This window comes from Lagopus muta, chromosome 8 (assembly GCF_023343835.1).
Source record: "Lagopus muta isolate bLagMut1 chromosome 8, bLagMut1 primary, whole genome shotgun sequence".
NCBI lineage: Eukaryota > Metazoa > Chordata > Aves > Galliformes > Phasianidae > Lagopus > Lagopus muta.
The window spans coordinates 5,264,356-5,291,757 of record NC_064440.1 but is presented as its reverse complement, the minus strand read 5'-3'; the positions used below and the strand labels follow the sequence as shown (position 1 = coordinate 5,291,757).

Genomic DNA, 27,402 nt, shown 5'->3' with positions numbered 1-27,402 from the left:
CATTCAGTTCTCAGTATTAAGTCAGGTTTTTTCCTTAGATTTCCCAGAGCTGCTTTTTTTTCTACTCCGCTATTAGTTCTCTCTCCCTCCCCTACAAACCTTCATGCTGATTCTTTAGAAGCACATTTCTTAAACCTTCAAAAGACTCTAGGTATAATATGTATCCCAGATCCTTTGGTTTGGCAATATGCTGTCTGTTTTAGCTAATTGTTTTATATTAGCCTTATATTATCCACTATCACTGGCTACCACTCAGGTAGGTGGTACTTCTCTCTTTTGAAAAGTGTTAATTAGATAACTGTTAATTAGGTTTTGTATCATTCTTTGTGACATTCTTTCAATGTACCATCTCATAATGCAACAGGCCAAAATTGCAGAGAATAGATTTTCTTCTTCGGTGGGATTTAGCCGAAAGTCTGCTGTGTGTTCTTCCAATGCATCTGTGATATCTGGTGGCCTTATAACATCAAAGAATTGTCTCATTCTCAGTGAATACTTCTTTGCTCTTCTACTGACTTCTGTGTAAGGACTCAAGTAGGCTCATACGGTGTATGTATAAGGGAGGAATACATGACATAAGATTAAATGTGGTGATTAAAGGTTTGTTATTGCTATTTGCCTTTCAGAAATGGCTACAAATGTTTGTTGCATTATTTGTGGGAATCACAAGAAGGTTTTTTTAAGGGTAAATTCAGCGCTGTTAAGGTGGTCATTTGACTATTAATTTCCCCCTGTATTTGGCATTTAAGGTGTTGTGCAGTCCCTGATTTTTGTTCCTTTTTCTTAGCTGTTGGCATACCTTCCTTCTCCATTGCAAATGCACGCCAACAAGAGTGGAAGTAAAGCATAGCTTGCAAACCAATCCCTACAGCCTAGTCAAAGCATCTAGGATGCATCTTAAAGGCTATGTTAGAAATACAAAGCAGAATGTGCAAAGCTCTGTTAGGGGGAGTAGATACAGGAGGGAGAATTGGCTGTTTGTTGGCCAGCTTGGTGTCAGCATGGCTTCTCAGTGCTAAGTATTGGGAAATGTTACAGGGTAGGAATGCTGTCTCCAAAACACAACTGGTCCATTGTTGGTGGGTTGCAAGTTTTTTAGGGCCTGTTGCAAGTTTTACTGTTATGTCTGCATGTCACTAAAATTATGGTATGGATGAATCTGAAAAATGTTGGGAGAATACTTAAAGCTTTACTGAGATGGGTGTAGAAGAGAACTACCACTGCAATAGTCAAATTGTATTCTTTAAATTAGTAACAAAAATGCTGTTTACTTTAGCAAGTGAGCATATTTTGCACACAAATATAGGCATTTGTAAAGAAGCAGACTTCTCAAGAAGTTATCAGAAAGAAAACTTCTGTTTTGAAGTACAGAACTGAAAACAGTAGCAAACATAAATACATTCCTTTACATTATGATTACTCCATAGATAACCAAGTGCTGTGTTCAAATAGTTATTTAAACTTAACCAGTACAATCAAACGTGCTTTATTCATTTTGCTTGATGCTGTTCTTGTATTGTAACAAGCAGGCTAAGTACAGTGATTTGCACAAAGTACTGTACTTGGAATATTTTAACAGTCAATAGGATCTAAGATCAAATGGTGTGTATATATATCTCACCACTTTTACTCATGTATCATGTAAATTGAATAGCTGTGTGTATACAAGATAACAGACAGAATTGGCATTAGGCATGTTTCTGTTCTAACAGAATAGAGTGTACCTACAAATAGGTAGGAAAACAAGATTTGGTAAAACAAGCGGATGCTCAGCAGGTCTGGAAAAGCTCCAGTCATCCCAATTCCTGGTAAAGTACTTGCTCTAAACTCCCAAGTTTCACAGTTTTGTCTCATAAATGCGTATTTGTGCATGCTATGAACAATGCCTCTCTACCAAATGGTTAAAATAATAGAATTGATAAGATAGATGAATTCATACAGTAAACTCAAAAAAAAAAAAAAAAAAAAAAAAACTGACCTGGTGCTTACTCTCTTTAGAGATGAACATTGAGAACTCAGTTCATCTGTCTACAAATTAAACTCTTTCCCTGGGTTTATTAGGGGCATATAGGATTTACATGATGTATAGCAGCTCATTTCTCTAGCCTTCCTTGCTCCTGGGGACAGAGGGGTTTTGAATTACAAACAACTTTCAGGAAAGGTGAGGATCTGTCCCTATTTATGTACAAATGCACAGCATTCAGTCTGTGTATGTGTGGGCTTAAGGTCTGTTCCTCAGAAATTATGATCATAATTGCTTTGGATAAGTGTTATCTGTCTATACCATGAATATTTGGGCCACAGTACTCTGGGGCACAATTCCTGCCCATACTCGATCAGTGTTACTGAAATTCCAATATTATTTAGTAATTGAAACCCTGAGCATAATACTGGAATCTTCAAGCCCAGCTGAACTCAACCGTTCATTCTGAGTAAAGAGAGAAGAATTTAAAGCTACACAGAGCTGGCTTAAGCAGGAGATACAGCCAAGTCGTACCAGTCTGCTCCTGCTTTTGTTACTGAAAAAACATTCTGTGTGAATCTCCTGTAAATGAGATTTCATCTTCCTAGTCTTATAGTGGGGGGAAAAAGTCAAATTCCTGTGGAGTTGTGCAAATGATTCACAACTTTCAAGCAATGAGCTCTCAACTAATATTACAGTGAAAAGGTAAACCTCACTTTCTTTATGCTTTTAATAGCTGTAGAGGTGGCAAATGCAATGTATTTTAATAGCCTAAGAGGCACTTCTGTAACTACAGTGACATTGCAATACTGCAAAATTCAGAGCATAATCAATACAAAATTTACCCGAAACTGTTTGAAATTACATTATTTCTTTCATTTCAGTATATTACGTTGAATTATACAACCAAATGAATAGTGTTGGCTGCTAAGCAACTCTGATACTTTAGTTTAACGGATGTAGAACTTGCTCTATGATAAGGTTCACTCGTAAAGTAAGGAAGTTTTTAACAGACAAACTTCAAGCCTACAAAAAGAAAGTCATGTTTGGAAGATGTGTTTGTAGAAATCTATACCTGCACACACAGACACAATACCAAAAATGAGAAAGCGCTCTGTATAAGGAGTTTGAGCTTGAAGAATCGATGCCAAAGCAAAACAAAAATAATAATCTTGCAGCAATTTGAAAGAAAAGTAATGATGGAAAATGTCTAAAGCCATGAAGTTCTTCTCAATCCACAAAAATACAGCATGTAGCTTCCAGTAGGTGAGTAGGGTGTGGGCTCACTGAAACTTCAGTAGCTTCAGTATTTTCCTCAACTTGGATTTTTAAGAAATGTAGTGCAGGTTTTCTAGGTACTGTGTTGTTTTTTCTCTTTTCTTAGTGTCAAAATAAGGCAGTGTGCATTGGGGAGGTGAGGGAAAAAAAAAACCCAAAACAGTGCTTTTGCACAAGCAATACACTGAGATGTTCTTGCTAATGATAACAGTTCTTTATAATGTATGCCAGAATTGGTTTTGTGCTTTGAATCTCCCCTGAGCCTCCTCTCCTTCAGGCTGAACAATGCCAGATCCTCCAGCTGCTCCCTGTAGGTCTGTGCTTCAGACCCTTCACAGTGCAGATCCTCAAATTTGGCTGCGGAGGAGAACTGAACAACTGGCACAGGGGAGGCGAAAAGGGCAGTTGTTTTTGGAGCACTTCTCAGTGGTACTGTTACAAGCTTTTAAAGAATAGAAAGTAATTCACAAAGTAAAAAGAATAACAAAGGGCTAACTAAATATTATAAGGCCTTGGGCAACCTGCTCTAGTTGTGGTGTCCCTGCTGATTGCAGGGTAGTTGGAATAGATGGCCTTCAGAGGTTTCTCTCAACTCTAAGGATTCTATGATTGTGTATATAACTATGTAGAAGACAGCAGCTATATTTTCAGTCCACCACTAGTGGGCCTTATATGTCTAGCTTGCCACTTTATTCACGGACAAAAACCATCCCATGCACATCTGCTTTTTAGTTTTGTTGAAAAGCAAGCACACAGTATGTAAGCTAATAAATGGCAGGGAGACAGGTGACATCAGTGTTGTACAGGCAAAACATAGGAACTGCCTGGGTGCTGGGTAATTTTAGAGAGCCCTTGGGAACCCCCCTCTATCGCACAGTTGGTGCCAGTCATACCAATACCCGTTGCTATTAGGAGGGCTGGGGGGGAGCTGCTCTGTTAAGAAGGGAAAAGCATCACGTGCTGCCGGGCTGGGACACGAAGTGCTGGCAGTGGGAGCTTCCCACACACCAAAGGAACGTTTCCCTGGGGCTGCTGATGGGGTCGTGCGGAGGAGTGGGCGGCCTCGTGTCAGCCCCTGCCGGCGGTGCGTGGGGCGGGTCAGGTTCCACCATGTGACACAGGTTGGGGAGGCAGCGGGGCCGCCGGGATGCTCAGGTTTAACGTTTCTTGTGCGAAAATAGCTGCTGTGCCAGGTGCAAGCGTGTCCGCAGGGTTCGGTTTCATGCTCACGGTGCCCACGAGCAAACCCGCAGAGGCGCAAACCGAAGCACGAGGGCTGAAGAAGTAACTGTCGGAGGGCGCTGCAGGATTCTGCTTCCCTCCGCCGCGAGCTTCTCGGTCTGCAGCTCACACCGCCAGCGGCCCCTCGGCCTCTCGGTGCTGCGGGAGGGAGAGCAGGGCAGGTTAGAGGCAGCCCCCCCCAAGCCCCTTAAAGCCCGGCTGCCCGCACATCCCCACCGGCCCTCACCCGCTTGCGCTGCTCGCTGAGGCAGAAGGTGCAGATGGGGCGCTGCGGGCAGGGCTGCGGGGCGGCGGGGCTCTGCAGTCGCAGCACGTTGGCCAGGTGCGAGATGTAGCTGGAAGCCAGGCGCAGCGTCTCCACTTTGGACAGCTTGCGGTCTGCCGGCTCGGTGGGGATGAGCGTCCGCAAGGCGCCGAAAGCCGTGTTGACGCTGTGTGTGCGGTCCCGCTCCCGGGCGTTAGCCGCCGCTCGCTGCCTGCCGCCTCCCTCCCTTCGCCTCCTCCGCCTCCCGCCGTTCCCGACCGGTGGTCGCCCCGCGGTTCCTCTGCCGTCTCCCGCCCGTTGCTGCCCGGCGCCCGCCGCCCCGTCGGCGGCCTTCATGCTTCCTGCCGCCGCGCCGCCGCCCCATGACTTTTATGCGCGCCGGGTGCTCGCTCCGCGTGCTGCCGCTCCCCGCGGCCGGGGGCTGCCGCACCTGTCACAGCGGCCCGGCGGCGGCTCCCGGGGTGAGAAAGCGACGCTGCGCCGCAACCCGGAGCCCAGGGGGTGCGGGAGGACGAGCGGTTTCTCCCCGTGCTGCGCCCCTGCTGTGTCCCACGACAGGGGTGATAACGGCAGCGAGCGGGTCACTTTGCCTTCCCCAGCAGCCGCCGTGCCTACACGCAAATCCGATTTCTTATTCTGTTCCTAATGTGTGCCTCCCTCAACCATTTTATTTATTAAAAGGTCATTGTGAGCACTAGTTTATTACCACCTCTCTTTTCCATGTGAGTTTGACAAGCCTGTCTGCACTCGCCAACTCGGCAAAGGTCACGCTGCAGGTTTTCTGGAATGAATAATCTCTACCTGATTAAGCGTCCTCAACGGACTGCTGAATGCTGTCCCAGAAGCCTGTTTGTGGCATTGGTGTTGTCTAAACGTGAGTCCTTCTCGAAGCAGGACTGGATGAGCAGCCATTCAGTGTTAATGGCGGGCACGCAGTTGGATGGGGCAGCTCCCTGGGACATGGACATCCATGAGCAGTGTGTGTTGTACCGCAGCCGTGCCATAGCATAACAATGAGCAAAACTGACCTAATGCAGGTTTTTTGTTTATGATGTGTATATAAAACTCTTCCTTACTGTCCAGCACAGGCTGCAGAAGTGTAGGGTTGGATTGTAGTGCTGTTGACCCGATGCAGTTGCATTGGGGTGCAGAGCAGGGTGAGGCCCTTCACTGCTGATGCTGGGGAAAAGCAGCGAAAAAAAAAAAGCAGCAGCTTTCTCTAGAGACGTAAATATAGCTGTTAGACTTCCATAGCACTACAGGCTCTAGCTTAGCTGTTGCAAAGTGAACAATCTAGAATATTCTGAAGTTGAATTTCAGTGCTTATGATGACAGTGTTAATTTCCTCAGAAAAGATGTCCCCATGCAAGCTAGCATTGTTTTCCACGTGGGTTTCTCCAGTTTTGTTGCATGCAATATTTCTAGAGTGAAATACTGGCTCTGTTGCGGTCAATGACAAAACTGCCATTGACTTTAATGGAGGCAGGATTTCACCCTTGATATGTTCTTGCAGCTGAGCAGTGCAGGTAATTGATTGTTTGTCAGACTCAGACATTTGCTTACTGATGTTTTCCTGTCCTTCGTGTTTCTGCTTCTTTCTTTCTATCAATTTATTTACTTTTGTTATTATTACTGAAAGTAAAGCAAAATGCAGAAACACCTCAACAAAAAAAACCCCCAGCAGTTTCAGAACCATGAGACGAAGCTGCTGCTGATATTAACACAACCAGAACGTATGGCTTGTTGGCAAACTGGCAGAATGGACTGCAATAAGCAGTGCTCAGGAAGAAAATGATGCTGTGTCTGCAGACAAAAACAAAATGATCTTCACTGACATTACAGCAATAACTAATCCAGGGGTTAAGGACAAAGGGGTGGCCGAATGATTCCTCTTCTGTTTCCAAGGCAGTTTGGAAGAGTAGCGCAAGAAATGGAGTTGTATCACCCCTTCCCCCTCCCCCCCTCCAGTTAGGATACTTGCAAAAGGGCCACAGTGATGGTGACTTTAATTACAAGGTTATTGATTGGGATAACATTTATGCAAGTGCTAGAGGGAGTGTATTCCTCCAGGAAGGTGTAGAAAGGCAGAACTGCTGTTACTTTACAATTTGCTGAGTTGCTAATAACAAGTAAGAATGGGTCTGCATCCATGTGAGGCAGAACAGTGGACGTTTTATGTGTGGCAGTAGGGTTTAGCCTGAAACTTGCATTTTATGCTATGTAGAGAAAGATATCTGAGGGTCATTGCGAGGAAGTATTTATCTGTATTCAAAAGACTGGAAGAAAAACAGTGATAATAGAAGGATAGGAAGAATTTGGCTTATTTCTTGGAAAAAAAATTACCTATTAAAAAAAAAAAAGGCAAGTCAATGGGAGGATAACTAAAGGGCAAACCTGATTTATAGCTAAAGATGTTTGCGGTCATATTTAGGAAGCTTTCCTTCCGGTGGCTCCTATTTCTGCATGTTGTGTTTTTGGAGGATTATACCCATTATTGTTTGTGTTCTCTGTCAAAGCCATTAAACATACACACATGTTAATTTCTGTATGAAGGTCTGCTGCAGGAAAGAGTGGTGGAGATCTGCAGAACAGATTTCTGAGCCACCAACTCAGTGGTCTGACCTGCTGGTTTGCATTTTGGCTTTGGCAAGTGTCACCATGGCTAGCACGGAGGATGCAGAGCAGCCATCTGTGTGGCAATGCCTGCCATGCACCACACATCCGAGGCCTTTGGGCAGCCTGCATTGCTGGCTGAGGGTCCAGCTTGGGTTTGCTATGCACTGCTAGGACTAATGTCAGCCTCACTGAAGCTTCACCATTCGCTAGTCTTCTGGGGTTGGTGGTGTGTGCCCTGTGGGGCGAAGATGTGTGAGAGTGGCTCGGAGAAGCTCCCAGGTGAACAACATTGACCAGCCCCATATTTTGGTGATGTGAATGCATTAGTAAGCATTAAGTGGAAGCTGCTTTACTAAATGTGGGGCTGGTCAATGTTCTGCCACGTGCACAGGGTCTGGGCAGGCAAGTTTGTGTGCAGCACTCAGTGACATTGCTGTTTGCATGCTAATGCCCAGAGTGTTCCTTGTGCAGCACTTGATAGAAGCAGACCCATGAGGTATTTCAGTTGTGTTTGACAGATTCAGGTGAAAGACCTGAGAAATCTAACAAAGAGAAACAAATAAAGGACATTGATGGCTGGAAGTGTTCACGCGGCTTAGAATTAAGTGCTATTCATTATGTGTCTGTGTGTCGTCGTCCAGCTGTGACAACTGCTGCTGTCCTTCATAGCCAGCCTGGATGATTGAGTTGTCATTTGTGGTGCAGTTCTTAATAAATGTGACTTCTCAAAAAAAAAAAAAAAAGTGTTGATTGAATAGCCTTTTTAATGGCATTTTACCCTGCGGAGGTTCTGTAAGAGAGAGATTTTCAGGAGAAAAGGTGGAGAAGTAGTCAATACAGAATGGTACGTGAGAGTTTTTGGGGAAGGAGGACTCCTGTGAAGCATGTTAAATTATAAAAGATTAAATGTGAAGTGGATTGGAGGCTTCCCCTGTTTCAAGCCATGTCAGGGGGGATGGTGAATCTTGGAAGGCCAGATCATGATAAATATCCTCTCTATGTTTTGAACTAAGAAAGGCAGCAGCCTGCTCTGCAGCGTCATTTCCCTGGCAGGGCAGGAGCAGCCCCAGCTCTGCCCTGGGCTGCTGGTAGTTGATTAATGTGGGATCTCGCCAGTCCCTTCTTGATATTCCATCCAGTCGGGTTTAGCATGACACTTATCTCTTCACTCGCAATCTCTTCACTTGCAATCTCTCTTCTTCATCTGAATTGATCGGTGCCATGATTCTCCGGTGTGTTAATGAGTTTTCTGTGTGGTACTTTGCTAGGGGCCTTGTTAAACTCCAGAGACATTCTGCCTACTGCATTTTATTTATACGCCCACTCTGTTACTCTTGACAAAGAAGAGCAGAGTTGTTTATCTTGAGTTTTTGTCAAAAAATTTGTCTTGCAGTAATTTTTCTCTGCTCTGTCTGCCCACGGAGCAAATCCGAATGTATTATTCACCTGTTATTTCAAACCCATTTAAACTTGGCAAATCTAAGAGGTGTTTTATACAATTCTGCTGATACTCCCAAAGTTGTTATTAACTGCCTCAGAAGTAATTTTTGATTGTGGTTGTATTCTGCAGAATGATGACAAGGCACATTCTTTTCTCTGTCAAACTGGAACAATGTAAGGACAGTACATTTGCCCTCAAAAACAAAGCGTTTTCCAAGCAGAGATTTTTTTTTGTTTGTGAAAGCTGAATGTGTTTGGAGCAGTCCCTACATGCTCTCTTCCTTCATTGCATATTAAATAATACATTTACAAGGGTGGATAGTGAGAGGACAAGGGGGAATGGTTTTAAACTGAGACAGGGGAGGTTTAGATTAGATGTTAGGAGGAAGTTTTCAACACAGAGGGTGGTGGCACACTGGAACAGGTTGCCCAAGGAGGCTGTGGATGCCCCATCCCTGGAGGCATTCAAAGCCAGGCTGGATGTGGCTCTGGGCAGCCTGGGCTGCTGGTTGGCCACCCTGCACATAGCAGGGGGTTGGAACTGGATGAAGTCCTTTTCAATCCAGGTCATTCTATGATTCTGTTGAAATCCACCGTGACCCATTGTGGTTGGCGGTGGAGCTCTTCCACTCTCCTGTACTTCACTGTGTTGTCTCAAACATACAACTGTCAGAATGTGCTCTCTTTGTGTCCTTCAAGAAAAGGGACCCAAAGCACCGGGCAGCAACGTGCCAGAGACTCTAAGACTTTTTCATATGACAAAGTACCAGCAGTTCTCATTCTGTTCACTTTCAGGTGCTATCAAGTGTGATGGTCAATTTGTGTACTGTCTTACTAGCCCACATTTCTCATTTTGCCTTCAGAATCTCATGGCTTGCTAAGTATGATATGCAATGTTTTATAATTCTCACTTAGCAGCTAGCATTGCTGATAAAGAATCTAGATTTTTCTAGCTTCGCTGGAGTCATCTGAGTCACTGAACCTGTAAGAGTAGAACATACAGTATTAGAAAGGCATAGAGTTGTCATGCAGAGTAGGGTGGGTTGTTATTTTGATCCTAATAATCAGTCGTTGGACTTGGATGATCTTAGTTGTCTCTTCCAACATTAATGATTCTACATGCTATAATGGTAGAATGATACTGTAGAAATGCAGCTGAGTTTCAGGTATTAAAAACAGTTGGCTGCTGTAATAATGAAAGTGAGATGCAGAATCACCCACTTGTGTGGAACAACGATTGCAAATGCTTAGCAGTGCTTATTGCTATTTGATTGTTCTCCTCTACTCCCATGACTGCTAGATTTTGCAAAGAAAGCCTTGTTTTCATACTTGCAGCTTTACAATCTCCATATATGAAGAGCACAAGGTTTTGCAGATACTTTTAAAGAATGTATTTTCACCAGTTTCTTTTTAAGTGCTTAGAGCTGACAAATATAATTCAGTGTATAATTATTGGAGCTTCTGCAATGTAACTGCAGCTGAAGTTGTTTGTGTGGTTTCTTTCCCTCCTCTTTGCTTCTTGAGTGTCCTCCTATGAAGATACTCAAAATCTGACATTCTTTGAATACTCCACTTTTTTCTCCCTAGTCCTTCAATTTGAACACTTAAGCTTCTGTTAATAAAGAAGTCTGTGATTGTGTTTCCATAGCTCAAATTAGATTAGAGGACAAATTCAATTTTGGTGAGTTGGGTTCGTGTCAGAGCTGACTTCACTGTCATCAGTCGAGTTGATCTGTCTGTGCACAAGTGTAACTGATGGCATAATCAGAGTGATGATCAACTGCTGAATTGTAGGCAAAACTTTAAAGTTATTTTATAATTGCTCAGTGTTTCAAAAACAGATTACAACAGCTGGTCCTCACTGGTTAGTAATTCCTTTAGTTCCAAGCTGGCATCACTGGGAACGTGTTGTTGGAAGAATCAACTGAGGGCATGAAGGTAAATGCCTTTATGTTCTGTTTTTGAAACAGAAGTTGAAGCAGAACATAGAAACGTGAAGCTATTGTAATTTCCAATATGTGTTATCAGGAAGACAGTTTGACAATTCTGTGCCAAGTAGAGAAATGAGTGCTGCAGCCCAACAGCCTCGGGAGGTGCCAACATGTGGTTGTGTGTCCAGGCATGGTCACACAGTGCTGGCATTCCTCCCACCTCTCCTCTCCTCCAGCAGATATAAAAGTGCTGTGTAAGATTCAAAACTAAACTTTTGGGATCTGTGTGAATCCAGTTCAACATCTGCAAAAAGCTGGAGAGATTTAAAAGGGGTGTAAGCAGGCTATCCCAGTGATGAGCAGGATGCACAGCCTGTGTGGTAGTGTCTAGCAAGACAGATTGATCAGTTGATCACTAGCTGGAGAGGACCTTTAAGGGGCTATTTCAGTTTGAACAAATTAAATCGGCTCTTGGGTATCTCTGAGGTGTTCTAGGATGTCCTCAGAACAGAAGCGTGGGAAAGGCAGTTCAGAATAAAATGTTCTCATCCCTGACCTTCTGCTCATATTTGAGGCAGTGGGGCTTTCAGGCATATACTACTACTTGTCTTTCTTTGGTAGGGATGTGGAGAGTTCTCTAAGAAGTTCCGTTAGTCAATTGCTAGCTAAACCTAAACAGAAAGGCAGAACGTTCTGCAAATTGGAAAAAATAAATAAAAAACCAACAATCTATCTGCTCAAAATACAAGCTTCTGTAAAAACAAAACATGTCCTTGAATTGAAGAGCATTTCAGAGAGCTGAAGCTACAGCTGTCGATGAATATTTGGTGGTTCTGTGGAGCTGGAATATTACAGTTTATTGAATAACATGTGAATTATGACAAATGAAGAGTTCACAGTCTGGAAGCTTAAAAGGGTGTGCTGTAGTGCCAGACAAGTGGGAAATGATGCCAGCATTATGCTTTCAGTGTGAACTTTTAGCTTAATCAATGTAGGGTCGTGTAAAATAAGTTTGACTAAGCTATCTAGATTGGGGGGATGTGTAGACTAATGATCTCATGTGACTCATACTTGCAGTGCACATTTTTGGGGGGCTGTACCAATAGGCACTTTTTCTTGGTTCAGCTATGCGGGAAGTCTTTTACATATGATTGTAAAAGATTGCACACCGAAGATCAAGCTCTCAGACACAGAGAGCCCTCTACAAAGATGAGTTGACCTTTCTGCAGGTGCCTGTGGGGATATCATTCTGAAAGGAACAGCCACTCTCATTAAGATTCCTGCTGACAGTTGGCAGGCCAGGTGGTCCCACATAACACAAGTGCAGGGTCTTACATCCTGAGTCTTCAAAGATTGTGCAGGTAGGAAGAGTGGCTTAGTGATATTCTGAGTTAAACCAAACTGCCTTTTTTTTTTTTTTTTGGCTTAAAAATTGCTGTTTGCCTTATGTTTCCTGAATATACCCTGCAAGACAGTCTTTGCTGTGCTTGGTATTATCCTCAAAGGCACTATGAATAATATGAAATGTTTCAGGATATTATATTTCGAGAACTCACTGCCACAATGTTTTAGAGCTCACTGATTGCTACATGTATTGGTCAGAATATGAAATTCAGCAACTGCAGCACTGGTTAGTGTTTCCTTCTTTTCTGTCTTTGTGCAACTTGCAGTTCAACAGCTACTGCTGTTTCCCTTCCAGAGGTGCCCAATATCCTGATGTATATCTTAGAGCACATTTTGGAGCACCTTGTATCTCCTCTTTTCTGCTTCTCTTACTTTGAAAATAGCTACAGCTTTTGAGCAGCCTTGTAGGGGCCCTGGAAGGTTTGGGATGGCCACTGCAGGTCTCCATTTGACAGTGGTGCTCATCTCTCCTGGTAGATGCTAATGAATGATTCTGAGAGAGAGAGTCGACTTCTCATAACAAACAAATGCTAATTAGCATGCCAGGTTTTTCATTCTTACTTCAGAATTCGTTCACGTTCTCTGCCCAAGATTTCTGGGGTCCGTTTTGGGCCAGCATGCACAGCATTCCAGGTGCTGGTCCAGTTTGTACCCAACCTCAGCCTTCATGTAAAAAGTGAATGTGCAAATAGTGCTATGATGAACAGTACTTGAAATCCTGCCTTGAGCATACCTAAGGGAGAGCTGTTTGAATAAAAAAATACGTTGAAACCATACCTGTTATATACAAAGTAAGCACTTCATCTTTATTAAAAAGCAGTCTAGTCGAGTGATTAAAGTCATGGTTCTTCTCAAATCCTTGCTGACTGCAGATTTTTTTTAAACTTCTTAATATGAATGATATTTAAAGTTCATTTTATTGCTGTTGCTAACACTATCTAAATCTCCTGTGCAGATGTTGTTGTTACTCATGTTGTTCTGAGAGCTAACAGTGTGCCAGCACCCATGTTTATATGGATAGAGCACATATAATCAGCTTCTCTCAGCTTTCCTTTTTCCTGTTGTACCTGACTGTTCTTTTGGACATTTTGCTCCCTGTTGTAACCTACTGCCAAATGTTATGAAACACTTCCTTTTGTATTAGGAATACTACAAGACCCTTGTAAAAAGGAATTCTTGTATCTGGCATTAAGAGTGAGTAGTTAAAGAAACTGCAGCCTGACATATCCAGCAACCATACTGGAAGTGATTTCTTGCAGGAAATAAAAGCCTTCTGCGGAAATCATTAAAATGAAATTCTTGGCTTGTCTTGAGGTCTTTGAATGTATGGAGAGGCAGGCTTGCATAGTTCTGTGCCTGTTAGGCATATCTGCATGCCGACCTGCCTTCTAGACAGACCTCAATGAGTTGCTTTCCTGAAAGGTGCTGTACAAAGGCTTATAACTCACTTGCAGGCAGACAAGAACTGGTACCTGTCTAGGAGCCATCCCCTTGCTGATGACCTGCCTCCAAGGCAGATCTGTCTAGTTATCTTTTCCATCTTTGAAGCCACTCCGTGAGGAGTTCTGTCCGTAGCAGACTGAACTGCTGTCTGCCTGGGAAGTACTTGGGTTGATAGGCTTTCTTCCTAGACATTCCTGAGCAATTATTTACCCCAAATATCATATTTCTGAAAGGAGCATGTAGAATTTGAATCTGTGAATTACATTTCTACTTCTGACCGATCACTGTCTGCTATTCACCACTCACTGCAATGTACAGGAAATAAAACAAACATCTTTCTCCCATGTTAAGAGAAATAAAGAAGCCTGTCAAAAAAATCTGCTGATATGGCACAGAGCTCGCACATGCTCATGCTCACTTCTGTGGCAGCAATCTTGCTGCCAGACATGCTGAATGGAAGGAAGGGAGGGAAGCGGGCTGACTTTGTTAATTCAAAATTTCTATCCTATGTTGAAGGACTAGGGGAGGTAGTAGAGAATGTATGTTTCAATATACAGACTTAAAAAGTGCATCTGATCCTCGTGAGTCGGGGAACCTGTTCATTCACACCGTATTCTAAGTGCCATTTGCTCCTTTTTAATCCAAGCAATACTTTACTTGAGCCAAACCAACCCCCCCAGTTACTGGTTAAAAGATACCAAACTGTACATATTTTACTGTTGCTTTCTTAGAGAAGCTCAGATTGCAGATCAGACATCAGACTTGAGGAGAAGTGACATTTACAATCTCAAGGCTATTAACCTGCAGCAGTTAAGTCACCTGATGAGGGATAGATCAGCTATTAAGTATTTTAATGTTTGGGACAACATTATATTGTAAATATATCGGTGTAATTCTGTGTTAGCCCAGTGGCAGTCAGCATAGAGCCACTCCGACAGAGGTCGAATGAGCCCATGATTAGGTTTTCTTCTAGCTCTGCTTTGTTTTGCAGAAGAAGCAAGAGTCTTCCTTTACATATATTTACATTTGATGTAATATGACAAGTCCCACGTGCTTGGAAAATGTGTTCATTTGGGAAGTGCAGCAGGTATTTCAGCATCTGTTGGTTCTACTCTGTTTCTTTTATAGTCTGTCCCACTCCACTGGTGGACTAATAGCTCTCATCACATGTATTTTTTTTTCCTGTTCTACATTAAATGTGAGGCACTGTGTAGCACAGGGTACGCTCCACGTGAGCAAAGATGCAAGCATCCCCAGGCCTGGATGTGGTGTGCTTTGTCACAAGACAGGGGTTTGCCCAATGCAAGCTGTCTCCAGTTTGTAGCTGTCCCAGCATACATTTGCATCGCTTACCTGGACAGCTTTTGCTTTCTCTTCTGCCCAAATTAATTTCATATGCTGAGTGTGAGGAATAGAAATGAGGAGCATGGAGTCATGCTATGCTATTCAGAAATGGAGGTATGATCCCCTTTATTTTTAATTCTTTTATCCTCTCAACCTCTTTTGCCCCATCTTTATTCTAACATATTTTGACTAATGATTATGGCTGAAGAAATTGAAATCTGCTCCTAGGTATTTCTCAAGCAGACTAAGTTTGTCAGCTAAATTATTCATTGTGAATTAGCTCCTAGGAGGCAGCAACTATACTTATTGCGATGGTGACCGGGCTGGACCTTTGGGTACTGCTGCAACACTCAGACATAACGTTGACAAAATTCACAGTTTCCAATGGCTACCAATGACAAAGTAGATCTTTCCTGTGTAAGTTGGCTGTGTGGAGCTGTGCTGAACTAGAAGGCATGACCTGCTCAGGAGAGGGGAGCTGGGTGCTGACAGGGAGTGAATGCACTGTTCCAAGTAAGAAGTTGCATGTGTTGAAACAGCAAACGTTTTGGTGTAGGGGATTTATTAAAAGAGTACATCTGGGGGAAATAGCAGAGTCCACCCACTTCCCAAGCATATGCAGAGGGGTCAATTTGCTGTTCCTAAACCAATCTGAGATTTGTGCAAGTTACCAGATGGCCTGGTGCTACTGTGTGTCACTAGCTGGGGGTAGCTTTTGATCTGCACATTTGAAGCCATGCTTATTTGAATCCAAGTTTTGCTTTCTGCAAACCCCAGAGATGTATTTGATAAGATGGTGTGCTGTTACATATATATCAGTTGGTAATGTGTGGAAGGTTATTACTCCAAATATGTTTAAGTCATCTCTGAGAAGTCATTGGAATAGCACGTTTTAAAAATCATATTGGAGGGAATGCACTAGCCTCATGTTTTCATTACAGGCTTTATAGGGGTTTTGTTTTTCATTGGCGTAGTGTCCTATTGTTGAGCTTGTCAAATGTGTTGTAGAAAACTCCTCTGATGCTCATCCACTTGTATTTTGAGAAACAGTGGGCACCAGTGGGGAGACTTTGACGGATACGGACAGAAGAAAAGTGTTAGTGGAATCCAGTGATTGTGTTGGAGAGATAAAGAGTAATGCAGATCTGAGCTCACCATAAATTTGAGTTAGTTTTTGACACTCAGATCCTTGCCAAGCTTCTGCCAGTTCTGCCGAGGTTCTTCATCTCTATCCTGCATAACAAAACGCATCCTCACAGTGTGCCATGATCTCCTGTATGCAATAAGAATAATGAGTGCAATTACTAGCTGGAAACAATGTGGAAAATCTTCAGTCTTTCCTCCTGTCACAAAGCTTCACTGGGTGGAATCAGGCACTCCAGGCACGTGGGGAACTTGTGCCAGCTTCTCATGCACACCTTGTTCAAGATTGCTTTCTGGGCTGTGAGCACCCAGTCCAATGTGCAGATATACTTGCCCAGGAACATTATTTTAGACATGAATGGGGAGTATTTCTGTGTCCATGCTTCACTCAGGGCCAGAAATTTGGTTGGCATTATGCTTTCAGTGTTAGTTATGACCTGTTTTTTGTCTTCTCCTGGCTTTTTCTTTCAGAAGGTAGATCTCTCTGTGCTCCTTTCCAAACAAAATCTCATTGTTCATCCTGTTCTTCAATCAGCATTCCATCCAGTCTGCTCTTTACCACTTGAAATACAACGGTTTCTATGCTTTGAGAAGGAAAACTAGCTGCTAATTGCAGTGATGGAGAAAAATGTGCTACAATAGGAGCCCTACAAAAATGCACAGTTCCTGAAGCCTGGTTTCCTATGGTTTTGTGCCTCAGTTATGACTGAGCTCTGATTCATGCTGCAGCTCTTTTCTCAGTGGGGGTGCGAAGAGGATTATTGCTGTCTAAGTGTTTGTATTCACAATTTGTGTTGGTAATAGAAGGCCTTCCAGCTTGCTACCTCTCTGGCATGCTTGTTTAAAGCAGCTGAAAGAAGACAAAGGAGTTACCACACGGACAGACAGACAAGCACATATATTCGTTGCCATGAAAATTCATGCAGCAGCCTAACAGATCATCCTGTCTGAACTGTTTGTCCCTTACACTGCTTTAAACCAGAGGTAAATTTACCTTCTCTCTGGGTCTGCTTTTTAGTTGTGATAAGGTCTTTCATCCCCACAGCCTTTATGCTGTGGCCTTGGAACAGCTCCAGGCTGGTTCCTGCATCTTCTTCGGGTTGCTGCCTTCCGACCCGCAGTGCTGTGCTTCTGCTCTGTTTCTTCACTGGGAGTGAATGCATTCCAGTAAGACATGTGGGTCCATCCATCTCATCTGTGTACTTGTTAGCTTTTGCTGGATTTTAAGCCTGGATATCACACACACACAAAAAACAAAAACACCAACCAAACTCAAAGCACAATAGTGGGCAAACAAGCGAATTAAAATAAAGTCTTCCCCACTTTTAGCATGGCATACAACAAGCCTGTTTCCCATTTATGAGCACCGAGTGCATCTCTAGTGTTTGCTACATTCTCCTAATTGCATGCACATCCAGCAGTGCACCTTGCCCACAGGGAAGATGCTTGTGCTCCCATTGAGTTTGCTTGCAGATCGGAGAACAGGAGAGAAATGTGCTCCCGGCATGACCAGCAGCTATATGTCAAAATTTGGCTCCAAGTCAGTAATATTTAAACTTCATTTCTCTAAGCAAGCACTCCTTACATGAGTAGGGATTGAAGGATCAGACTCATAGCATTGTAAAATCACCCTCTTAGGAATTTTCAGAACTGCCTAGAACACTGCAAATCTAATTCTCCAAACCCTCAGGCAGCCTCGAGTGTCTCAGCTGTAATATATTGAAACTGCTTGCAGGTACTGATAAGGAAAAAGGAATGGGAGACGTGCTCATATCCAGGCCATTCCCTGCAGGGGAAGGCGGAACAGCTGTGGGACAAACCCTGCCGGCTCTCCTGCGTTGCGCAGGAAGATGCGGGGTGGGCGTGCGGAGCCCGGGGCAGCCCGGCAGTGAGCAGGCCTCGCTCCGCCGCCCGCCTGCCGCCAGGTGGCGCTGCGACGCCGCGCTGAGCCCTGCCCGGCTCCTCAGCACAGCGCCGGCCCAGGAGTTGTTTGTTTCCCTTTGGTGTCCGGAGTTACGGGAGCTGTGACAAAGGCTGGAGCAAACTTCAGCTTTGAAAGCAGTAACTTGAGGGGATTTTTTTCGTTTGTTGCCCATTTGCAGGGGTGCTTGCATGTGTGTCATGCAAGCACCACAAACACCAGTCTTTCTTCCTTTTTTTTTTTTTTTTTTAGGGTCATTTTTATCCTAACGTCTTTCCCCATTTCGTGCAAGCTTTCATTTCCTTTCTGTTCTTTCTTTTTCTTTTCCATTTCAAAATATCTCCAAGCAACGCAGTGAAGCCACCAATTGAGACCACGGAGGAATAGGGGAGCATTACAATGTGCCTGTTCCCCCTGTGCTATCAGCTGAAGAACACCTTGGAATGTTTGCAATTAGATTGTTTTATAAACATTGTATTGCCACACTGTAAACACTAAGAACTCACTCTGCAAATACTTATTTGTAAGAGCTGTGCTTTTAATTCTTTTAGTTCCATCTCCAAAACTAAACTTAGAGTAAAATAAACTGCCTCTGCCATCAGTGAATATTGCATCTAAACTGATGGTGATTGAAATCATCTTCGAATAACTCACTGTCTGAGGTACTTGTAATTAAAAAAAATTACATTTTAATCTCTGCTGCCTTATTTGAGCTTACATAACACATGTTGTTATGGGAAGAAAAATGAGGGAGGAAAACCTCCTTGAAAACAGTTAAACAGTTCCTGTAAGGTTGTCAGGTAGGTAAAGTCTTAATTTACATTGCAGACGTTGCTCAGCACTCAGTGAGGAATGGACACATGAAGGCACTGTGTGCTGGCAGTTCTTGCAGTTCAGTGTAGTGCTGCAGAAGCTGCAGCTCCAGCCCTTACACTCTGTGTTGCTCTAGTTTTTTGTGGAACCCAGTAGGAAATGCTTCTCTATTTCCAAAATGAATTCCAGTCAGAGGTGGGCTAAAAGCGCCATTCATTTAGATTAAAGATCCTGAAACTATCATGTTTGCAGCCATTTGTCACAGTTTAAGTAGCAATACATAACCGTTGTGCTGTTGGTATACAATTTAATCTTTGCTGACAACAGCGTCATTTCTGAAGTTTCCTCAGCATCTTTTTTTTGTGTGTGTGTGGTTTACATTTCATAACCAAACTCTGCTGCTTATGCAGAAGTTGGATGGTTGTGGAGGATAGCAGGCCTGAATCTCCTCTGCACAAGGAGAAATGGTAAAGCATGGAAAGACTGCAAGATGGCATCTGTGTGTGCACCAAGCACATGGCATTTACACTGGATGTCATTTACATCTAGCTAAATGTGGGCTTCTGTTTTCTAGGAAAGTTTGGCTTTTTTGGGGGTCATTTCAGGTCAGAATAAACTGCATAGTTTTAATTTTGGCTGAGGGCAGAAGACCTGCTTCTCTGGTAACTTTTCTGGTCTTCTCTCATTCTGTTACTTCCACCACCAAAAATAGAGGAGAAACGAATCCCATGACGAGTTTGTTTTCTCCTCCACTATCTTTGTAACTATTCTGTTCAGAAATACAGTTCTTAACAGTTTATTGAACATAAATGCTTAGTGTCTAGTGATGTCACTCTTTCTGTTTTCTTGGCACAGTGTTCATAGCTTCAGGCCTTTACTTGCGTTAAAGCTTTGGCCCAGAGAGGATAGATGATAAATCTGTCTTTCCAGTGAAAATGCTCTTTGTAGACCTCGTTGCTTTGTCTTCTGAATCTGTGTTTGAGCCTATGCCCAACCTGGATCAGGTGGAGGAAAAAATGTTGAATTTCCTGCAGCCGTGAAACATTGCTGAACTGTTTCTTTGCAACATCCAGGAGAAATGAGTTTTTATGGTGATCTATCTAAAACTGAGAAAATAAAGATGTTGCTAGATGGAGGACTGCACTGATACTTAGTTATAACTTGCAGAAACCTCACTGTTTCACACTCTGAAACAAAGAAGTAGAAAGGTGTTTACAGTCCATTAAGCATGGTTGTTTTTTGAAGCTCAGGATGTCCTGGAGGAACTGGAGGTCTGTTTTAGTGGGATACTTTTGATGTAGCTCAGCGTGGTTCTTCTCACAAAGTTACTTGTAAGAGTGGCTCATAAGTGTGTTTCAGGAAACCCCAGTCAGTGCTTCCAGGTTTTTGGAGCTCTCAGCTTTTAAAATATGTGCAATTTTTCCTCTGTAGAAAAAAAGAAAAAACACACACAAATGTGCCTCCTGAGTCCACAGCAGATGTGTCATCCCTTGAGCAAAGATCAGAGGACTGACAAAGCACAGATTGAGACCTGAGTTTGGTGGTAGGAACTGGGAACCAGGCAGCAAGGAAGAGCAAAGAGATCAGAGGTTATTATATGCAAATATCTTATCCAAATTGCAATGAAGTTTAATTTCCAGAAGCAAATACTACATTAAAGTCTTGATAATGGAAACATTATCACATCTGAATTCAGCAGCAGATTTCTGAAACGCATTTCACTCAGGATAGCTGTCCATCCTGTCGAATTGTAGGAATTGTAGGATGGCTTGCATCCTTTCTGGCTCATTTGGCTGTTCAATTTACTTTACAGTGCTCATTTCCACAATACTACAATGCTTGTACTGTTCTGTCTCTGACCAGAAATGCTGTAGCTTCTCAAGACCGTTAACATAAATAGAATTTCTCCATTTTTGTTGTGGATCATCTTTCCCCAGCACTGAAGTCCTCTCTACTGCCCTTGTGCAGCTGACAGCTACACTGACTCACTTTCCCTTCTTAACATGGGCAAGCTCTCGCATCTTCTTAGCACTCCCAGTGCTGGGACAAGTCTTCTTCTACCTCTCACTATGTTTTTGCCTTCAGACTGTGCTTTCCCATTTCCTGCACAAGGAACTGATAGAGTAACTATTTCTTAGCTCCTCTTTTCTACCCCCACTCTTTTTGAGCTACTAACAGGTTGTAGTCACGGTGATTTCCCGTGGTATTTCAATCAACATACTCTTATCCCACTTATCTTTCCCTGCTGTGAATGAAGTCAGAATCCTAGAATCTGCTCTCTGTGAAGGATTTGGGAGTAAATAAGGAGAGCTGGAGTTTTGTGTTGAGTCAATGGTGAACATATTGTGAATTTTCAAGAGAACCTTAATTCTCTTCAAAAACTTACCCTTTTTTAAATTCAGAACTTTTCTTTCTTCCAAGATCACTTTTGATTTAAATTACCAATATGATACGTGTAAAGAGTTGAGTTAATAACCTAATATGGCATTTTTTTAATTGCTTAAAAAAATACTGTAAGCACGATCACATCACTCTGAAATGAAAATCGAGACTACTCAATGTCCTTTAGTCAAGCTGATTGTATCTAATTAAAACAGAAAGAAATCCCAGCGATGCAGCTTTTCTTCCCATTAACATGCACTGCACAGGTTACTGCCTAATTTGCTACAGAATGTTGTCTTGCATTGCTCCGTCACTGATGAAACCACTCTGCTTAGATGAAGTTGAGTGCAATTCTGAGTTAGGGGAAGAAATAGCAATCCCCACCCCCATAGATGCTGATGAGCATTTATTTCCTTTTCTTAATTAGCGTTTCCAGCTATGGAAGCAGAAGTGCTAGCCCTTGGCCTCATAGCACTGTAGTTTGACACTTTGATAGATAAACATGTCTATAAGATTAGGTGACAAATTCGCATCAGCACCTAAAGCTCTTTGATCAATACCACTAATCCAATAAAGATTACAACAAAGAATCTTAAGTTTCTGTCCCTTCTTTCTGGTATGGTATGTGAACTGAAACAGCCTAAAATCTTTCTGAAATTAAATGAAACAAGAAAATGACCCTTTGCATGATTTTAAAATAAAGAATCTCCGTTAGTGCATCTGCTGGCCTGAACAGGCATCCTTTGAATGCAACTTAAGTCAAACAAAGTCATTTTCACATTAAAAAGAAACAGGGGCTGGATGAAGTGAAAACATAGCAGGGGCAGTAAGAGCCGCATCCCAAACGCATCTCCTCAATCTGAGAGCAGTTAATTTGACTGAAGGGCAAAGCATATGTAGAAGAGAGGGCAACAGATAAATTAAAACAGAGGCAAAGGGCTCGTGTAAACTCAGTGTAGGATTCAGAGTCTATTGAAGTTGGTGGGGAATTCTTTGTTGGCTTCAGGGGAGTCCAAACCTGGCCTTTGTTGCTTTGAATAAACAGGAGTTTATGATGCAGTGTATCCTCTCTCCCAGTGGAAAAAGCCCCTGTGAGAAACTCCATCAGAGTGACTGAATTACAAGCTGATGGGACTCTGCAGTAATTTATTTAAAGTTATTTAGATGCGTGAGAGCACGCTTGTTGAGTCAGGTTCTGCAGTGATGAAATTGGAAAGGGCACTTACTAACCTAGTGCTAAGGTGACCCAGGTAAATGTCCCTTACTACCTGTGACCTGTTAAACAGTTTGGAGAACCTACCTGAATCCTGAAAGAGATCTGCTTATGGCTGTTGATTCACTTCTCTGTTTTCCTGTTGTGTTCTCAGCTTTATTTTCCTACTCTGATCTGTCATAGCCTTTCGCTTATTACAGTTGAAGACTGGTGACAGAAATGTAACTTTCTGTAAGTGTTATCTGTGAAATAATATTCTAAAATGCAGTATTGATGAGCCTTTGAGCTGACTGCTGGGGCTATTAGATCAAGGTCACAGTGAGCTGCTACGTTTGCTTACTACAGTGTACAGGAGCCTAATGGCAGCTGCATTCATTTACTTCCACTCCCTGACTCTTTGCAAGTGATGTGCTTGGTTACATGGGGTGCCAATGGTAACGCAAACAGAGGTGAAAGCTGAAGAAATTAACATAAATAGTGTCAACTGTTTCTTCTGATTTAGTGCCACTTTTTTTTTCCCTAGAGTTTCATTGTATTGCTATCAGTGTTTCCTTTGATTGGCATTACTGTAATATAATCTCAACGCTGCCAATTAATTTTGTGTAAAGGTACTGTTCTGTTCAATCAGCAGTGAAGGCTTCAGCCAGTGCCTCCCTCCCCCCTGCCTTCCCCACCTATTATGCTCTCTGCTTCCTTACGGCTCATTCTCTGCACTTTAACACCCACAACATTTGAGAAAGACGGAGTAATGCCAAGGTATTTCATTTAGTCTATGTTAACTGCGCTCCCTTGGGTGGTGAGAGAGTGAAAATTACTTTGTAAGAGAAGACTTGGCTAGCACAGGAGAAAATACAACTAAAGGCTGAATCTGAGAATTGGAATGTGTGTGAGGTGCTGCTCAAAACTACTGAATCTGTTCCTTTGATGATCTTGAGATGTGTCGTTGCATGACCAATAGTTTCTGGGTCCTGTGGTGTAGCATGTGTGGTGGTTTCCTTCCTTTTTTCATTTCTATGCCGTGAAGGGAGAAGGAGAAGAGTCAGGGTGAGTGGTGGAGCCCATATCACAGGCAGACACAGCATCAGCCTGGGTGTAGGAGGAATAGAAGTAGGTTGGGGCCACACAGCTGCCAGGATCTGCTCGTGTCTCTCCTTTGGGTCAGGAGCATGTCAAGGCTTCTTTCTGTACCTAGTAAATCCTTTCGTCAATATTTGGACGATTCTGTCTGATTACAGCCTCTGCCTAGCTCTTCAAACTGAACTCAAGCATGTGAAATATGTAGCAGGGACATGGGGGGAGCAGAGAGGAGGAAACAGCAGGCAGGAAACATGAAGGGCTAACAAAGAGAAACGCTTGGAGAGAATGCACATATTCACACTTGCCAGTTGCAGTAGTGGAGTCATAGCTGTAGAAGCAGGGCTAAGAGGGCAGATGGAGACCAGAAGCTACTGAGCTGGCCAGTGCCAAGGGGTGCCAAGCAGTAACCAGATATCCCTTGGTCTCTGTGAGATCTTTACATCTGTCTCAGTTCTGTGCTTTGTATGGCAGCAGCTGTGTCCTCTGCAGCTGGATACACTGTGCAGCCGCTCTTTGTGCCTGGTAGGAAATCCTCAGACACTTTTTTTTCTACAGATTTTTCATCCTGGAAGATGCATTCTGTGTTACATTTTAAATCTTAAGTTTCAGAAGGGAGTGGTAACAGTTCTGATTATTTCAGAATAACAGCAGTTCTTTGCTGTTTGGTGAGAATGATAATAACCAGGAAAACATTTTCATCATGTGTTGCTGCCTATGATGCGTTTTTTTGCCTACGTGAGCAGGTGACATCAATGTTATGGCTTTGAACACCTCTCTGCCTGGACTGATGTGCTTAGAAGACCCCAAATCAAAGCCCCCTGTGAAACTTTAAACCTGTTCCTAGTTCCAGATGACCTTTGCTTTGTTTCGTGTACAGAGTTCTGACTAAATAAGTAGCAGTTTCTCTTTTAGTCTTTGTTCTCGTTTACCGAGTGCTACTGAAACACCGCATCAAGGAAGAGAAAAAAAGAGTCCATCCTGGTATTTTCCACTTGCTGTCAGAGCTGTACTTTGCTGATTTGCAGTCGTTCATGAATTAATTAGCATGGCATTCCTGCAAGGTGAGGTAGTGCTAGTTCCTTTGGGGAAAGGAACTGGAGCGTAGATTAGAAGTGAGTGCTAGTGTTGGAAATCCAGTTTGAAATGACTGGTACCCAGATTTACAGAGCAGCATGCCTTCTGCAGCATGCTGTATATTCAAACTGCATTTTCTGTTGATCTCAGTTACAGATATGAGCATTCAGCATATCTGGAAATCAAACCCCAGGTGTCTGCACTTGAATTTGTGACCTTATCTTCTGAATGAAGGGGATCTCATCTTCAGAGTTTGTGATTGAATACATAGCAGTTGTATCAGAATCTGTGTGTCTAAGTGGGCCAAACAAGCCTCTGTGCAGTTTTCACTTTGCTATTTTAATTTTGAAGTGCTCCATTTTACAACTCTAACAGTTTACTTTGGCGTAGTTTCTTGGAATAGATTTTTCAACAGCATGTGTATATATAAGTATGTGTGTGTGTATAGTATGTAGAAAATGTATATATAAAACATACATATACATCCTAACTTACAAAACATAGAAGCACAATTCCCCTCCTCTGCCTCCCAGCCAGATAGGCTTTGGTTTTTTTTCCCTTTGGAGAGGGTGGAAGAGCTAATTATAAAGAGGTGAACCAACTGCTTCCCATCCAGCTGGGCGATGCTTGTTGACAGGACCATTTCTCTTCTCAAAGGAGCAGCTGCACAGAAGGAGGCTCTCAATTATGTCTTCAGATGGTTCAAGTTTTGGCCAAGAATGCTGGAGTTACTTTGTGGATCAGACACACGTCCAGTAAGGACAAAGGAGGTCTGAAGATATATATATAAAAAGAAAAAAAAAAATACACAGCTGAGAGTTTGTCTATAAAAGTCTACTGATTTTCTAACTTAGCAAATGGTGTAAAAAGGTATCTGGATTTGGATAATTTAACATGAGAGCATCTGATAGCATCAGTTTTTCTTGTGTGGATTTCTTCTAGGAATCCAGGTCTCTTTTTCCAGAACTTGATTGTTCTCCAATATTGGCATGTACAAAGTGTATTTTCTTTAGACCTCCTTCCAGAAAATGGCTCAGTCACTTTAAATAGAAAATCTAACAGTGATTAATCAATAATAAGGTATCAATAATCATGAAGCCAATGCTCAAACCTCACTATGAGCAAAATGCAAATTTTGGTGAGGTCTGAATATTCCAGAAAGATACAAAAAATTGCAGATGTAGATTTCCTCCTATTTATTTTTTTCCTCAGAAAATAGAAGACTTCAGTTATCTGTGCTGTAGGCTTTCTGTTGCCTCTTGAGTTCAGCTTCAGTGAAAGCTTCTCAGCACTGTGCTGAATTGTGCCAGAAGACAACCTGGAGTTTTAGCTGGGGTTCTCAATCCCTGGTGATTGCTGTGCTTTCTTTGTTGCGATTTTCTGGTTTTCTGTGAGCACCATTTGCTTCTTCTGGGTCAGTGGAACTGTCCCTTGGTGTTCCATGTATTTGCTAGCGTATGGCTGTGCTTACCGAGGTGTCTTTGGGTTAAACTCCCTTCCTCATGAGGATTTCCCACACTGTCTTCCTAATTCTGCTGCTGAATTTTTCTAGCCTTGGGCTAGTCATGCCACCTCTTTCAACCTGAGCTTTCCCAAATGTTTATTAAGCATGAATATGTTCAAGTGTGGCCTTTTCCTTTTGTTCTGCTCTTGATCAGTCACCCAAAACCTGTTTTCCCAGCTGTCCAAAATCTTCTTTATATATAATGTATTTAAGGTTATTTTCTTTCATTCCCGACCTAGATTTTCAGAGGTTAATATGAATTTGTGTTTATTTTATTTTTTATTTTTTAACCAAGGAGGTTGTGGATGCCCCATCCCTGGAGGCATTCAAAGCCAGGCTGGTTGCGGCTCTGGGCAGCCTGGTCTGCTGGTTGACGATCCGGCACGTAGCAGGGGGGCTGAAACTAGATGGACATTGTGGTCCTCTTCAACCCAGGCCATTCTATGATGATTCTATGATGATTTTTATCCCCATATTCAGCTCTTAGGCAGTTCTTTGATTTTAGTTGGGAATGTAGTGGATGGAGCTAATCCATGGATTTCACAGCTCTTTTATTTCAGGGGGCACGTGCAAGACCTTTGCTCAAGTTTGCATTGAGCTTTTGGGTTACTCAGTATTTGTCAAAAGATAACTGTGGAAATCTCATTACTTTAAGTTCTTTTGAACGAGGCCATATAAAGTATGCGCCGTGCAGCAATCATGCTTTATTATTAAAACGGCCTCAGATCTTTTTCTTCAATGGCATCTTTGACTTCCTTCTTCCTGTAGTCAAGCTACAAAAAATTTGCATTCTGTAGTGTACTTCTGTACATGGCACTGTCATTTGGTTATTTCTTTTCCAAGAGAAAACCACGTTTCCCTCTTTCCCCCCCTCTACACCTTCTAAAAGAAAATTGAGCTTCTAAGGACTTAATGTGCAAACTTCACTATTACATCCTGCAAAATTGAGATTGCTTGATGGAACTGGGAAAGAAATATTATATATATTTTTTTCCCCATTATGAGCAAACTTAAGCAATTGTAGATAGTCATTTGTGGTCTGGTGAATGCAGGGAACTACATCTTGGGTGACTGCCAGGAGCGACAATTACAGTCTCTTTCATTCCTAATTGAATTCTTTGATGATAGTTTTAAATTCAGAAGCCCAAATTCAGATACTTGGGACATCAAAATAATGAACTTATATAAATATTACAAGGATATGTAAGAAGTCCCCATCAACTGAGTAGTGTGACATGCTATATTGTTGAAATATTCTCTTAGAAAAATAGATCTGTTGTTGGAGTTCTTAATTTTATTCTTTGTTTTATTCTTTTTTTTTTTTTTTTTCCATCCTCAGAGTTGCGAAT

General features: G+C 42.5%; 1 protein-coding gene and 1 long non-coding RNA gene across 4 annotated transcripts in view; one reads left to right on the top strand and one right to left on the bottom strand.

The window, feature by feature from the left end:
* The window catches only part of LOC125696577 (uncharacterized), a 191,408-nt gene that overhangs the window by 21,461 nt on the left and 142,545 nt on the right, over positions 1-27,402 (top strand). The window lies entirely within an intron of this gene.
* LOC125696572 (transcription factor 15-like) lies at positions 1,314-5,936 on the bottom strand. Its single transcript, XM_048952372.1, has 2 exons — positions 4,710-5,936; positions 1,314-4,621 (listed from the first exon to the last, which is right to left on the bottom strand). The coding sequence occupies exons 1-2, from the start codon at positions 5,082-5,084 to the stop codon at positions 4,589-4,591; spliced, it is 408 nt and encodes a 135-aa protein (XP_048808329.1). The 5' UTR covers positions 5,085-5,936; the 3' UTR covers positions 1,314-4,588.

Excerpts from the sequence above, each read along its gene's own strand:
- LOC125696572 (XM_048952372.1), bottom strand. The coding sequence starts at position 5,084 with ATGAAGGCCGCCGACGGGGCGGCGGGCGCCGGGCAGCAACGGGCGGGA. Across the intron at positions 4,622-4,709 it reads TCAGCGAGCAGCGCAAGCGG|CACCGAGAGGCCGAGGGGCC; the intron begins GTGAGGGCCGGT and ends TCCCTCCCGCAG.